Raw genomic sequence first — 15,618 nt, forward strand, 5'->3', positions numbered from 1 at the left:
CTGCTTTAACCAGTGAAAAATAGCAGATCTACAAGCTCACAGCGCAAGCTTGTAGATCTGCTATTTTTGAAAAAGTCGTGAAAATGTGTGCAAATCTTTGAATATTTGTATTTTCAAAGCGAACGTTTGTAACTCAAATTTTGCTTCTGGGTGGTCCCTGGAACTAAATATTTTGAGATGGGGGTCCGTGGCCAAATAAATATCATATTGGGGGTCCTTCACATGAAAAGGTTTGAGAAGCACTGACATAGTAGTCTCTCAAGAACAGGCTATCTCAGCTCAATTTTTGTGAAAAAAAGGACCTTTTCTTTGACGATGGCTGGCCAGATTGCTGACATAGAGACATACGTTTTTCAAAAAAATCTTAGAAGGATTCAAAGACATAGAATCGGGTCAAAATTCAAATTTTCACGATTTTTCAAAAATAGCAGATCTACAAGCTCGCAGCGCGGCACTCGGTGCCGCGCTGTGAGCTTGTATATCTGCTATTTTTCAATAATTAAAGCATAAAATAATGATACACAATAATGTATACCCCTTCTGAATGGGTTAAATCTCATCACCTATTTAACCACTTAATTACACTATGAACGCTAAAACATGTATCACAAACGGTCCTGTTTGTTCTCTCACCAGTGGAGCAGTAATTCCCTGATCATTCACGTCTAGACATTTCAATTACTGAGAGGATTACAATTACTGCGTTTACTTAGTGTGTGTTTGCATGTTATACCATTTAGGCCTGATCCGTGTCACTTTAGATTTGAACCCCTTTAACCATTATTGACTGCTTTAACTATTGAAAAATAGCAGATATACAAGCTCACAGTGTGGCACCGAGTGCCGCGCTGCGAGCTTGTAGATCTGCTATTTTTTTTGAAAAATCGTGAACATTTTGTGCAAGTCTTTGAATACTTTTGACGTGATTCTTCTAAGTTCCTCGAAATCCTTCTTCTAAAATCAGTGGTTCAAAATTACACGTAATTCACCCTTTGTTAGCCTCCTGGTTGGTCCCTGACTGACCAACCAGCAGGCTCTATCTGCCTTGTCCCACCCTGGTTCCGCCTTTTTATGTTGAATTAGCTAAAACATAATTTTTGGAGAAATAAAAACATTTAAAAACATGCTGATTCACTATGCTGCCACTGAGCAGCTCCAATTGACTGAAACAATGTTTGAAATTAGAATTGAGCAGACAGAATAACAATATGAAGCAACTGAATTAACATGGCAGTGGATGGAATGTCCCACTGAATGTCCCACCAAGACACATCAACCAATGGGTGTGGAGAGGGGCAGGACAATGGGCGGGACTTGACAAAGGGTGAATTGGTCGCGGACGCCCATCTCAAAATATGTTGTTCCAGGGACCACCCCAGAAGGAAAATATTTGAGTTTACAAATGCTTTTAAAAAGTTATATTCCAAGAAAAATCACGATTTTGACAAAAATAGCAGAACTACAAGCTCGCAGCGCGGCACTGTGAGCTTGTATATCTGCTATTTTTTTTCAATAGTTAAAGCATTAAAACAATTCTAGGCCTAAACGGGTTATACAACTCTTCACCGACCTAACAAAGACCGAGCTGTTAAGTGCATGTGTGTGTGTGTGTGTGTGTGTGTGTGTGTGTGTGTGTGTGTGTGTGTGCGTGTGTGCGTGTGTGCGTGTGTGTGTGCGTGCGTGCGTGCGTGCGTGCTGTTAATGAACGGCAGTGTGTGGACGGACGTCCCTTGTCCTCCAGGGACCGCCACAGCCTACAGGAGCTGGAGGGCAGGCTGGGGGTCCTGCAGCGGAGGGGCCGACACCTGGAGATTGCAGAGAGGAACTGCTGCACCAAAGTAGGCCGCGCCCTCAGACCCTTTAAGGTGAGTGGACCATATGGTCCGGTTGCACATGCACCTCCACAACAGTGTCTTAGTTTTCCTGTAAAAGTACATTTACCTGCCTGTTTTATTTTATCTCTCAAAGCACATCTTGTCGCTGTCGGGTGGAAAACTTGTATGTCCACGAATGATAATAAGCTGCTTTCCAATGTATCTGATGTAGTTGCAATTTAGTCACAAGTTCTCTTAACACATATGGTGCCAACCCCCGAGTTTCCCGAGTTTGTATTGGTACCAACGCTGTGCCAACCCCGAGTGTCCTGAGTTTGGTCCGTTTTTTCTTTTTTTTTTTTTTTTTTTTTCAATTTTTTTTTTCAAAAATGTTTTTTGGACCTCCAGAAATGTATTAGGCATGATCACGACCGCGAAATTGCATGTTTAACCCCCATACCAACCCATTCTTTCAAACATGATGGCAGCCATGTTTGTTTACATCTGAAGAAAACATAATGGCTGCTAAATCATGAATGCCTGAAGCTGTGAACAGTGTGCACACACGTGGTGCATCATCTAGGCATGGGCGTGCACGATCCGTGTACTATAAATTACATGGAAGTCTATGGAGACCATGGCATCGTGGGACATTGAAGAGAAAAAATCATGGCACAAAAAAAGTTAAAAGGATCCCTGGCTAATACGATAAATATGCCTTAATACTACATAACTGTCCTCTATAACTACAATGTAAAATCAAAAACACCTTAAATATTGTATTTCTTCTAGAAATAGCTCATCTTTCACTCAATAGGGGAAATGCCTGTCGCAAGTTGATGATGTCATAAAACCATGTGTGGTCTATCCCTATGGAATCTATGGCATGCATGTGCAAAAGAAAAACAACACACACACACACACATTTGAAATATTGATTTGATGCTCATATTAACCATAGAAAGTATTACGTTTGTTTTTATGTTCACATGCATGCCATGTATTGTGTGGTTAATGATGTGCAATGATTTGAATAGTCTAGCTGCAAATATTCCCTAGATCGATTCACGAGCTAAATTCAAATGTCCATGACTTTACTAACCGCTCGATTACACTTAGCTAACATTGGTTCAGTTATTCGGGTCAGTTTGAAAACATTTTAATAACTTTGGACAAAATGTAAACAAACGCCAAGTCTAAAAATAAAGTCATTAACAGGGAAATGGTCTGTTTATGTGCGAGTCAGTGACATTGACACCGGCAACGTCCTCTAAAAGGATATGCCTCCGGTGTTTTTCTTTCTTTCATTCTTTTTCCATGCAGGGAGAATAGAAAATAAATAAAACAAGCTAAATGTTTGTTTATAGCTATTAGCATAGCAAAGTGAGATCTATTTGTTGCAGCACAGTGTTGCAGAAGTAGAGCTGAGGTGAAATAGAAAAGTAAACTGTGTGTTGTGTGTTGTACCAACTTAAGTGGATGGCGATATGTAATGCTGGAATTCATGGGGAGAAGTGAAAGTGGCTGGGGTTGGCGATAGGGCCTTTCTATGTGGAGTTTGCATGTTCTCCCCGTGTCTCCTAGGGTTGATACCCTCACAAAAAACATGCAGTAATCCTGGTATCTAATACTGCCTCCCCCTGGCCAGCCGGGGCGCTTGATGGAGGGGAAAGGAACTGGTTTGAATAACGTGTTCCTTCCACGCTCTACGTCCATCCCGGGGAAATCCCCCGTCAGGTGAAAAGAAACTTGGACTACCCATGCATTGAAGGAAGCATGAGGTTTGTCCGTTGTCTCCCCAGGCGCGGCAGAGGGAGAGCAGAGCCCAGGATTACATAGAGTGAAAAAACGGGTTACAAAAATCGTGGGATAAAAATTATAAAAAAAAAAAAAAAAAAAAAGAAGAAGTGAAAGTGGTCCCGGAGGTGTGCTCTTGGAGAGGCCCCTCAACATGCTAGTCCAATTTGGGTATGATTAGACATCGGGTTCACTATATATGCCATTCTTAAAAAAACAATAGGCCCCACCCACACATTGTTGAAGGCAGGCAACAGGCAAACTGTATGAAACATGACTCATGAGATGCCTCATTTGGTTGGGAAATAATATCATCTTTCTGCAACAGTGACAAGTGAAATAGCTTTTTGCTGTGCATTGATTAGAGATCCATCAGTGTGTGATTACAATTTGGGGCATATTGGAATTGAGTGTGAAAAAAATCGGAATGCTACATCTTGATCACATGACTCAAGAGAGAATGTGTACCGATTTGCTTGAGTTTTGGACATAATATGTAGCAAAGAAGCGTGTTTTGAAGAAAACACAAAATATCGGAAAGTCTCATCTTGTCTCTATGGGCCGATCTAAGGAATAGAGTGAATTTATTGTTTTTGTTTTATTTACTGAACGAGTTAAAGGCCTAAACGTGAAGCTGCCTGTTATAGCGCCACCATGGGGACAATCTTAAAACTTTGTGGTGGAGGTTATTCATTGGTCTACTGGGAGTGTGGGTGCAACGTTTCACACCGATTGGTTCAGTGGTGTCCGAGAAAAACTCTGAAAAACTATGTTGCTACAGTATATTAGTGTTGCTTAAACTTTTACATGTCAAGGACCACCAGAATTTTTCCAGGATTTGGCTCCGGACCCCCATTTCAAAATATTTTGTTCCAGGGACCACAGAAGCAAAGATTTGGTTGGAAATGTTCGCTTTAAAACATTCAGTATACATATCTAAAGATTTGCAAAAAAAATAAATCTGTTTTTTCTAAAATAGCAGATCTACATGTGTGTCGTGCTATGAGCTTTGAGTTACGTGCTTTGAGCTTTTATATCTGCTATTTATTTAATAGCCAACGTATAAAATGACATCGATGCTTCCCCGGTTTTCATGCGTTACGGAATACAGACATGGCAGCTTGGCTCGTTGGCATGCTGACATTCATTTAATTAGCATGATAAGATACCATAGCAGAGTGATATCGTCACTGTCGGGCAGAAACCTCGTATCTCCAAGTTTCAAATTTGTATGTTTTTTCGCAAATTAAAGAAGCCCTACTTCATCACTAGAGACTGTTGCACAAAACTAGTGAAAATAGCAGATCTACAAGCACACAACGCCTCGCACCGCGAGGCGTTGTGTGCTTGTAGATCGGCTGTTTTCACTGGTTTAAATCATTTCTAAAGTGATAAATACAAAACGAACGGTTTTGGACATACAAGGTTTCCACCCGACAACGACGATATATTAATGAAATGTTAAAGGATATAAGCTGCCTTCTCCTCATTTGGGGCCAGCCAGCCAGCCAGTGTGCCCCTTCCCTTCCCTTCCTCGTCTGAGTTGTTGTTTGCTGCTAACTTTACTTCTGCACCCCTGAGGTAATTGGGTCAAATATTTAATGTGCAGGATATTCATGTGCTGTAGGTGAAGACACCCTTGAGAAAGTGGTTGAAAATAAAATTAAAAAACCTGAATGTGTGCTGCAGGGATGGACGGTCCAAATGAAGTGGACCTGATATTCTCAGTGGACGCAGAGCTATTCTGGACATGTCATGATAGGTGAACACTCTGCCAAAATGGATGAACACTCTGCCAAAATTGAAGAACATTATTATTATTATTTTTTTTTTAAATATCCCACGATTTTGCAACCCATTTTTCACCCAGTGCCAATTATCCAATGTAATCCTGGGCACTACTCTCCCTCTGCCAACCTGGGGAGAGCAACGGACTGACCTCATGCTTCCTTCTGTAAGTATGCAGTTCCAAGCCGCTTCTTATCACCTGACAGTGGAGAGATTCCCTGGCTTGACGTAGCGTGTGGACTGAACACGTTATTCCAACCAGTTCTTTCCCCTCCATCAGGCGCTGGCCAGGGGGAGGCAGTATAGAGACCAGGATTACTGCATGTTTTTTGTGAGGGTACCTACTGTACCCTAGACGAGGGGTTTTCAAAGTGGGTGACGGGGCACCCTGGGGTGCCGCGGCGGCAGTCCAGGGGTGCCGCGAGATCATAGTATTTGGAATTTATTTGGACACTTGAAAAAATATTTAGTATCATTTTGTTGGCTGTTTTGTTTATTTTGAAGCCTCTACCTCTCTAGTATGAACGCAGCACCATAGTGGAGCACAGGTACAACAGTGGGCCTACATTTTAAATGGAAGAGTATTCTGATTCAGACTAGCCTGGCACGGCCATCTCGAGCTATGTCATCACCAATGTGCTTCCTTTCTCGGCCTGGTGTCTCATTACGAGAAATTATTTTCTAATTTCCAATCAAATGGCTGCATTTGGAGCGACCCGCCTCACGCCGCTCCTGATTGGTCGTGCGGCTGCTGCACCTCTCACATTTTGTAAACGAACATGGCAGTCCCCATACCCCCCCTCCCCATACCCAGCGCGAGTTCGCAAATAAAAGCTGCATTAACCCATTTAGTGCTCCAGACATGAAAGGGTTAAAAATCCAAGCTGCCGGCTGCCTGCTCCGTCCGCGGCCAGTCTCTTATTTCGAAGGCCGGAAGTAGATCGCGCTCACAATTCCCTACTTGACGATGTTTGAGATTTACCCGGAAGTGTTGTCGTCCAAAGCGTAAACAGTAATGGCGGATCGATGCCTTTCAGCTTGTACTATTTTAGCGAGAATCCAATGCCATCCTTGGCATCAAAAGTGTTTTTTGGAGAAAATGGACATCAAAGATGAGAAAGACCGTTGGCTTCCATGTTAAGGGATCACTATTGTGTGCACGTGGATGCGCGATGATGATGAATCGGCGAGTCCACCCGTGCCAGCACTTTCCAACGGACGGTACGTAGCCCTTGCCAGCTTTACTGTATATACAGTAAATATCGCGCGTATACTCGGGATCGGCACTATAAATACTCGAGTATGTTTCACGAGTATACTCGGGATCGGCTACATATGAGTTAAGTGATGTTTTATCTGAAATCAACGGCATCTCAGAACTTCAAAAACAACAACGGTTCTTTTGGAATTTCTGTCTGGAAAAGACGCATTTGCTGTTCTGCCAACGATGTTTTGGGTTCTTTTCATGTTTTGATGCACTGATGGCTATACTGACTGGATCTGTCAGTCAAAGTGAGTAACTACGTCATGGTAATGAGTTGTCTATGGACGGATGCCAGACTCTCCCTTGGGAGAGTCTGGCTGTTTGCGAGGCTAGATTCAGACTGCCTGATCATGTATTATGGACATTGATGAGTGGATTAGTGATGGAAAATAATTTGTTCATTCAACATGATAAGTATGTGTTATTTTACAAACAAACTGTATTGGGGGATTGGCAAGATTGTTGATGTCTGACATCCATTGTACTGTAGCTCTGCTTATGCTTGGTTGAGTGTCCAGGGGAGACTCGCTTGAATAAAAATAGTGTTCATAATCAGGGGATATCTTTAGAAATAGTGTCAAATCCTGGAATAAATTTCTTACCAAAAAAAATCTTCACCAATGTGTTTGTAAAGGTGTCTAGTAACACATCTCACAAAGACTGAAATTCAGTTTCCCTAGGAAAATCTTTGACAGCTAGGGTAATTCTGGGTCTCATTCACTCACTATACACTATACTATAGGGGGAAAAAAATCACTCACAAAAAATATGCTTTAAGTGGGATGTGAGGGGTCTAACTAGGTGTTTTTAATTATTCTGAATCCATTGCAAGCATTTGTTTTGCACCAAAAACATTCCTTGGGCTAGAAATGGACCCCCATACTACTGTGAAAAGTGATGACTCATCACTAAACCATCATGTTATGGTCTGTTTTTAGCCCAATGAATGTTTTTTTGTACAAAACAAATGCTTGTAATGGATTCAGAATAATTAAAAACACATAGTCAGACCCCTCACATCCCACTTAAAGCATATTTTTTAAGAGTGATTTTTTTCCCCGATAGTATAGTGTATAGTGAGTGAATGAGACCCAGAATTACCCTAGCTGTCAAAGATTTTCCTAGGGAAACTGAATTTCAGTCTTTGTGAGATGTGTTACTAGACACCTTTACAAACACATTGGTGAAGAAATGTTTTGGTAAGGAATTTATTCCTGGACTTTTTAAGATATCCCTCGATTATCAGTAGTGTTTAGAGAGGTTGTCATAAACCTTTTTATGCATGTAAAACGGTTACTGTGAAACAATATACCATTGAACGATGACATCAAAGGTAACTTTGGTTTAATTGAAAAGGTTACACTGTATGACTTGGACTGATACCACAGAGATTTTACACCATAATGTGGTTACACTCTGCATGCGCAGACACAGTGTCTTCTTGTGGAATAATGAGTGGAAGAAATAAGAACTCCACTCTTCCATGGATTCAGCATAGACTTACTGGAGAACCCTGTGACAATAAGTTGCCGCTGCGATGCCTGCACATCAGTGGGCTGAGTGGAGAGGATGATGTGTGGGTGGTTTTTGGCAGATTGGCAGTTGAATAAAGTCTTGTGGCTAATAAAATGCTTTTGTAGTTGGAGGAAGTCATCTCAAGATGAAGTTATATGTGGCAGCATTTTCATCATCCCATATCTAGTCATGTTTAATTGATTGGCGAGGAGACCTGTGGAGCAAAATTGCCAGCCAATTATTTCTTTTCTTGCGCCGAGTAACTTTTCTGTTGGCAACCTCCCTGTTGGTAATACATTCATTTTCCATCAATAATATTTATTACGGTGTTGAAAATTAATACCGTATACTGTACTTTGATACTGCCCACACCTACTCAACTGTCATTTTATGAACATAATTGCCCCATGTTGTGTACAAGTGTCAGCCTTTTAATGAAAGATTTCATCAAATTATATAAGCAGCAACAAAGACATTGATTGAATGTCTCCAGACTGTCTTGTGGTGATCCTGGGTTATGGGAGCTGTAGCTTTGAATAATTTATTAATTTTAGTCTTTACCACGCTGGAGATTTAGCTTATAGTCACAAGGATATGAGAAGCGGTGGTAACAAGGTCAATCCCGAACAAAGTTTGAGGCATCACATTGTGATATTCTACCAGTAATGTAACCGTGTTAACCCTGGCGTCCCTGTTCTTGGGGACCTTTTTCAAAATGTATAAAAATAAATTGTATCAAAACTTATAGGCAGAGATAGCGAGGCAACCAGAGGTGCTTTAAAATAGGACTGCCCACAAGGAGGCGCCAGAGCCCCAGCTAAGTGCCCAAAGAGACTCTATTGACTTCCATAGAAGAATACAAGGCCCTGTTGCGTCAATGCATGCGTCATTACGTCACTTGGTCACATGAGCGCAGACAGGATGTTATTGTGTAACTTACTGTATGGGCCAGTGTTGATCATAGCTGTTCATTGCCGATCAAAATTTGGACATTTTGCCGCACGCGGCCACAGTTTTAGCCATAAAACAAACATCGGAGATAAAGGGCTTTAAAGATGGGGAAATGCATTGGAGTATACGGAGAAAAAGGGCCGTGCGATGCTCTCAGTGGCGACTCGAAGCGACTAGCGGCTAATGGGCTACATCCAGGCGCAGCCCCAACGTAACGGTGAGATTTAAAGTTAATACTGTATATACAGTAAACACGTCAACGCGTCGTGGGCCTCCTGGGACATCAAAGAGATTGTCGTGTAGACACCTCGTGGGCACCCGCTGTGTTAATCACCTATTGTGTAAAAGTGAGATAAAGTGAGATCCGGCTGAGAACGACTTCGCAATAATTGTGTAAAAGTGAGATCAGGCTGAGAAAGAGTTGTATAAAACAAAATGCAGAGATACATGCTCACAATGCATCATCATTATTATAGGGAGACTGATCAAAATCTCTCAATGTTCTGGCCAGGTTAACATTCACCAGGTTAGCATTCACCAGCGTTGGTTTTACTGAGGTTAGGGTTAAGGTTAGGTTTAGGTGGTCGGAGTCGGAACTATGACATGGCACCTTATTTTAGGCAACCTTTTGAGTGAGTTTGTAGACGTACCATGTTCGCTATTTGTTTTACAATTAAGTACATACTGTAGTGATCCTCTGTGTTCTATTTATTTCATACAAATGCACCCACTGCAAAATGCATAAGGTATAATTCGCCTAATCCTCATTCCAATATCTTGAATCCAAAACTTTAAATTTTTGATAATCCTTTCTTTGAGCTTACAGTATATTTAGTAAGGGGATTTTATAAGATATTTGACCAATCTGCGAAGTAAATCGTTACCAAGAAATGTCTTCACCAATGTGTTTCTAAAGGTGTGTAATAATATGTACTAAAAGGTTGAAATTCAACTCCCGAGGGAAACCTCATAAAAAAACTGATTTGTGTTTGTGTCCCATTAATTTATTATACAGGAAAAAAAATACAAAAAAATAAATATGCTTTAAGTAGCATGTGAGGGGTCAAACTAGGGTTTTTTCATGATGCTGAATCCATTGCAAGCATTTGTTTTGCACGAAAAACATTCCTTGGGCTAAAAACGGATCCACAAAACAATGGTTTAGTGATGAATCATCACTTTTCACCGTTTTGTAGGGGCCATTTGTAGCCCCCAGAATCTTTTTCGTGCAAAACAAATGCTTGCAATGGATTCAGCATCATGAAAAAAACCTAGTCTGACCCCTCACATGCTACTTAAAGCATATTTATTTTTTGTATGTTTTTCCTGTATAGTAAAGTTAATGGGACACAAACACAAATCAGTTTTTTTTATGAGGTTTCCCCCGGGAGTTGAATTTCAACCTTTTAGTACATATTATTACACACCCTTAGAAACACATTGGTGAAGACATTTCTTGGTAACGATTTACTTGGCAGATTTTCTTATGTTCCCCTTACTGATTCTCATCTGGACCGCTCTACATTTACTTTTCAGCTCTACTTTCCACAACTGTGCGCACGTCTACAGCAGTCCCAGGGGAACCCTCTTCTTCGCCTACTTGAGTCTCAAGTCTCTCAGGGAGAGTGTTGCGTTTCTCAGGGAGTGTGTCTGGTTCCACAGGGGACAAACCAAAGCAGTCACCGCTCACAAAGGCCTCTTTGATTGCCTTTTCTTTTCTTTCTTTGCCCCTTTTTTTAAGATGGGCAGACGACACCTGGATCTCATGCATACATTTTGCAGATCACTTGTCTATCATAATCCAGGGCAACACTCAGAACTACTCTGTAAAATCCAGTGTTCATTAAACTCCTGAGAGAGCTAGAAGGTCCTGGGTTCGATTCCCACCGGGGGACGCCGTGGGTGCTGGGGGCGTGTTTGCTCCTCCGCGTCATCAGCGCCCACACCTTAGGTGGGGGTGGGGGGGGGGGGGCTCCTAGGGTAGATACCCTACAGTAATCCTGGTCTCTATACCGCCTCCCCCAGCCGGGGCGCCTGATGGAGGGGAAAGGAACTGGCTGGAATATTGTGTTCCTTCCACACGCTACGTCCAAACCAGGGAAATCCCCCCGCCCCCGTCAGGTGAAAAGAAGCAACTTGGACTCCTCATGCATAGAAGGAAGCATGAGGTCAGTCCGTTGTCTCCCCAGGCATGGTAGAGGGAGAGCAGAGCCCAAGATTACATAGGCAATTGGCACTGGGTGAAAAAAAATCGGTTTCAAAATCATGACATCTAAATTGAACATACAGTAGGGGCTGGAAAATAGCAAAGACTTGAGGGCAGTCCATATTGGTATAATATCATGATTGGTTTTCAAAGCAATGGGTGTAGTTGTGTAAGTGGAGGCCTTCAATATTGATCTAGCCCATATATTGACTTGTCACCAGACGTACTGTATCATTAGATGGTCTGGCTACCCGAGGCTGTAGCATATCCCTGCATCATCATAACACGTCTGGATAGTTCAGCTTGCCTTTCTTTCTGAAGCAGTATAAGGGAAATGTCACCAAACAGATCAGCTAACACGGGGATGCTGACAGAACCCTCGCTAAAAACCCCAGGACAAAGATCCACTCGTCTTCGACAATTCGCCCTCCTGGCGCCCAAACTGTGGAATAAACTCCCTGCTGCACTTAGAACAGCAGACTCACTCCCTAGCTTCCACCGTGGTTTGAAGTAGAGATGGACCGATTGCGAAATTCTTGGCCGATACCGATCCTCCGGTTTTATGAAGGTCTGACCTGCCAAAACCGATTTTTCCGATACCGATTTCTTTAGCTAAGAACTAGAAAATAGGGTTGCTCAAATACCCTTTTTTCAGGCCAAGTAGGCCTACAAGACATACTTCAATTTGAGTACCAATAAGCTAGAAGAACACTAATGCCAAATCAATCACAATAGTACAATATCCAAAAACACAGACAATATCCAGTCTAATATGACCGTCTGTTTTTTTTTCTCCTTCTTTTTGGAGACGACATTGACACAGGATTATGGAATATATCCTTACATTGCAGTAATCAGCACCATCTGTATTCTGTAGGCTGCCACTAAGTAGACTGGCTGCTACTTGCTAATGTTTACTTTAGTCACAGGACCAGAGCATCATGCTGTGCAGTGCCATAGACACAATTGGCATAAAACCGGTTTTATGTCAGTGACCTGCCGATCACCGATTCGGCCGGTTTGATATCATACCTGCCGATTTTTGATATTGGCCGATACCGATGTCCATCCCTAGTTTGAAGACTCACCTCTTCAGACTCCACCTAAGCTCATAGCACTTACCGTAGCACTCTCCTACCCTCAATGACCATACATGAAAGCTAGATAGCATTCTTAGGTTTTATATAACGTCTTTTATTGATTAGGTGATTGGTCTACCTATGTCATTGTTTTGTAGATTGATATTTCTATGCATTTTATGTATTGATGTATTGATGGATTACCTTGCTTATTGTAAGTCGTCTGCTAACCGCCTAAATTGCAAATGGCAAATTGATTTGGTTTTGTGGAAATGGAAAGATAGTCTCATTTCAGCTTCGTAGGAATGTATTTAAGTAAAAAAAAAAATTTACATGACCACCTGATGCCAACTAAGCGGGCTAGATTTAAATAGCAGTCATTAACGTGACATTAAGCTGTTTCACAGCTAGCGCGCGGTTGTAATGACGGCAGAAATCAGAGTTAAATTGCTTTCCCTTTGACTCCTCACTCGGAAACTAAACGGAATTCTTAAAAGTCAAGAAGGAGAGCCCACGCAGTGTTGGTTTGGAGGAAGATGTGAGGTCCTTTTTAAACTGCCCTGTATTAATTAGTTTTCCCTGTCAAAAGAAAAATAGTCAAAAGCTCCCGTGTGCATGCCTATGATTCACGCTCATAAAGTAGGTGTGCGTCATCATAGCTAGTAGGTGTGCGTCACTCATAAAGTAGGTGTGCGTCACTCATAAAGTAGGTGTGCGTCACTCATAAAGTAGGTGTGCGTCACTCATAAAGTAGGTGTGCGTCATACTGTCATAGCTAGTCGCATCATTTAGGCCAGGGGTGGGCAGCTTGGATGATGGAGAGGGCCACTATATTTCCACACTCACTCCATAGGGCCACATTGCATTATTGCTACTTTGTCATTCTAGTAGCTCATACAAAAGAAGAAAAAGAGCTTGTAGATCTGCTAGTTTTGCTACTTTTGAATTGGAAGTTATTTTTGCATTCCTGCAAGTGGTGTAAAGTAACTAAGTACAGTAACATGTACTTAACTACTGTACTTAAGTACAATTTTGAGGTATTTGTACTTCACTTGAGTATTTCCGATTTTCAATACTTTTACTTCTACTCCACTACATCTCAGATCCAAATATTGTACTTTTACTCCACCACACTTATTTGAAAACTTTAGTTTCTAGATACTTTGCAGATATACATTTAAATATTATAAGATATACATAAACCACTTTAGCCCTATTTTTATACCTAAGCTGTTTGAAAATAGCCGATCTACAAGCTCACAACGTATCGCATTGTGACGCGTTGTGAAAAGAACGTGAGTACTTTTTCCACCACTGGTTGCTGCTCCTACTCCTACGGGCTGGGGTGACGGCAGTCGTTGGATGGGATGAGTTACAGGACGCAGGGCGGCACTACGTCCTCCTGGTGGGGGCTCCTCACTGGCAGGTGAACCATTAGGGTACAACAGTACGTCCTCCCGGTGGGGGCTCCTCACTGACAGGTGAACCATTAGGGTACAACAGTACGTCCTCCCGGTGGGGGCTCCTCACTGGCAGGTGAACCATTAGGGTACAACAGTATGTCCTCCCGGTGGGGGCTCCTCACTGGCAGGTGAACCATTAGGGTACAACAGTATGTCCTCCCGGTGGGGGCTCCTCACTGACAGGTGAACCATTAGGGTACAACAGTACGTCCTCCCGGTGGGGGCTCCTCACTGACAGGTGAACCATTAGGGTACAACAGTACGTCCTCCCGGTGGGGGCTCCTCACTGGCAGGTGAACCATTAGGGTACAACAGTATGTCCTCCCGGTGGGGGCTCCTCACTGGCAGGTTGAGCCAGTACCGTTGAATGAACAGAAATGTGTGTGGGGGACGGGGGAGGATTGATTGGCATAGCGACTAAATTGTGAGGAAAGGAAATTGGTCTGAAAATAATTGTCTGCTCTTAAAGAAAACCTCTTCATCATAGATCATACTGCAGCGTGTCCATAGGACAGCGTGTTCCTACATCACTCTCATTGGTCGGTGTGTCAAGGCCCCCGCCGCCAATCATTCTTTCTGCTGGTTTACGGCACTGCAGGGACCTCTAACCCATTAACACCTGGAGCTGTGAGCTTGTAGATCTGCTATTTTAGTTTTTTATCGGGATTCTTTTTCTTTTTTTGCAAATCTTTGAATGTATCTTATTTGTAACTCAAATATTTGCTATTGGGGAGGGGGGTCCCTGGAACAACATATTTTGAGATGGGTTTCCGCGGCCAAATACATGTAATTTTGGGGGTCCTTGAGCACCACTGAAAGTTTTAAAAACAAAAAAAAAAACTTTGAAGGATTTGGAAGACACTTATAGGATTGGGTCAAAATAGTCAAAGACTTGCACAATTTTTCAAATATAGCAAACGGCTCAAACCTCATGTCAAGGACCCCCAAAATGATATGTGTTTGGCCATGGACCCCCATCTCAAAATATTTAGTTCCAGGGACCCACCAGAAGCAACATTTGAGTTACAAATATTCGCTCAAAAAATACATATATTCAAATATTTGCACACATTTTCACGACTTTTCAAAAATAGCAGATCTACAAGCTCGCAGCGCTGTGAGCTTGTAGATCTGCTATTTTTTTTAATATTTAAAGCATAACAATCGGTCCTAAAGGTCTAATGACATGTAAAACCAGTATCTCTAACAGTGTGCCTTTATCCGCGGGGGGGCCCGACTAATGACGGTAGCCCGGACTGCAATTTACACAGTAATGAGATGGGAGATTTATTTACTGTATACTCAGACACCAGCGAGGAGTGATAAGCTGAGCGACGGGGGAACGGCAGCTAGCGGTGACTCTCTCTCTTATTGCTCCGGCTGCCGCCTTTCATGTCAACCCAACAGCGAGCCGGCTTGGCCACGGATCAGTCACCGCAAACCCAACGTGTCACACCGACCGTTAGCCGATCTGCTGCTTGCTCCGCACGGTTCTGACCCTGTTTCGTTTCACTATGTTTAAAACCCATCTCGGCCTGGAATTATTGAATGCTTTAACCAGTGAAAAATAGCAGATATGCAAGCTCACAGCGCGGCACAGAGTGCCGCGCTGCGAGCTTGTAGATCTGCTATTTTTGAAAAAGCCGTGAAAATGTGTGCAAATCTTTGAATGTATGTATTTTCAAAGCAAACGTTTGTAACTCAAATTTTGCTTCTGGGGGGTCCCTGGAACTAAATATTT

General features: G+C 42.3%; 1 protein-coding gene across 2 annotated transcripts in view; it reads left to right on the forward strand.

Annotated features, from left to right (window-relative positions):
• lmbrd1 (LMBR1 domain containing 1) overlaps window positions 1–15,618 on the forward strand; it is a 438,470-nt gene that overhangs the window by 113,731 nt on the left and 309,121 nt on the right. For both annotated transcript variants that reach the window (XR_013962669.1, XM_080741062.1), the window contains exon 9: window positions 1,713–1,865. Coding sequence is in view for 1 of the 2 variants with exons in the window: in XM_080741062.1 (XP_080597188.1) it covers window positions 1,713–1,865 (153 nt within the window). In the remaining variant the exon portion in view is untranslated. The remainder of the gene's footprint in view (window positions 1–1,712; window positions 1,866–15,618) is intronic.

Source organism: Nannobrachium achirus (assembly GCF_963921795.1).
Source record: "Nannobrachium achirus genome assembly, chromosome: 13".
Classification (NCBI taxonomy): domain Eukaryota; kingdom Metazoa; phylum Chordata; class Actinopteri; order Myctophiformes; family Myctophidae; genus Nannobrachium; species Nannobrachium achirus.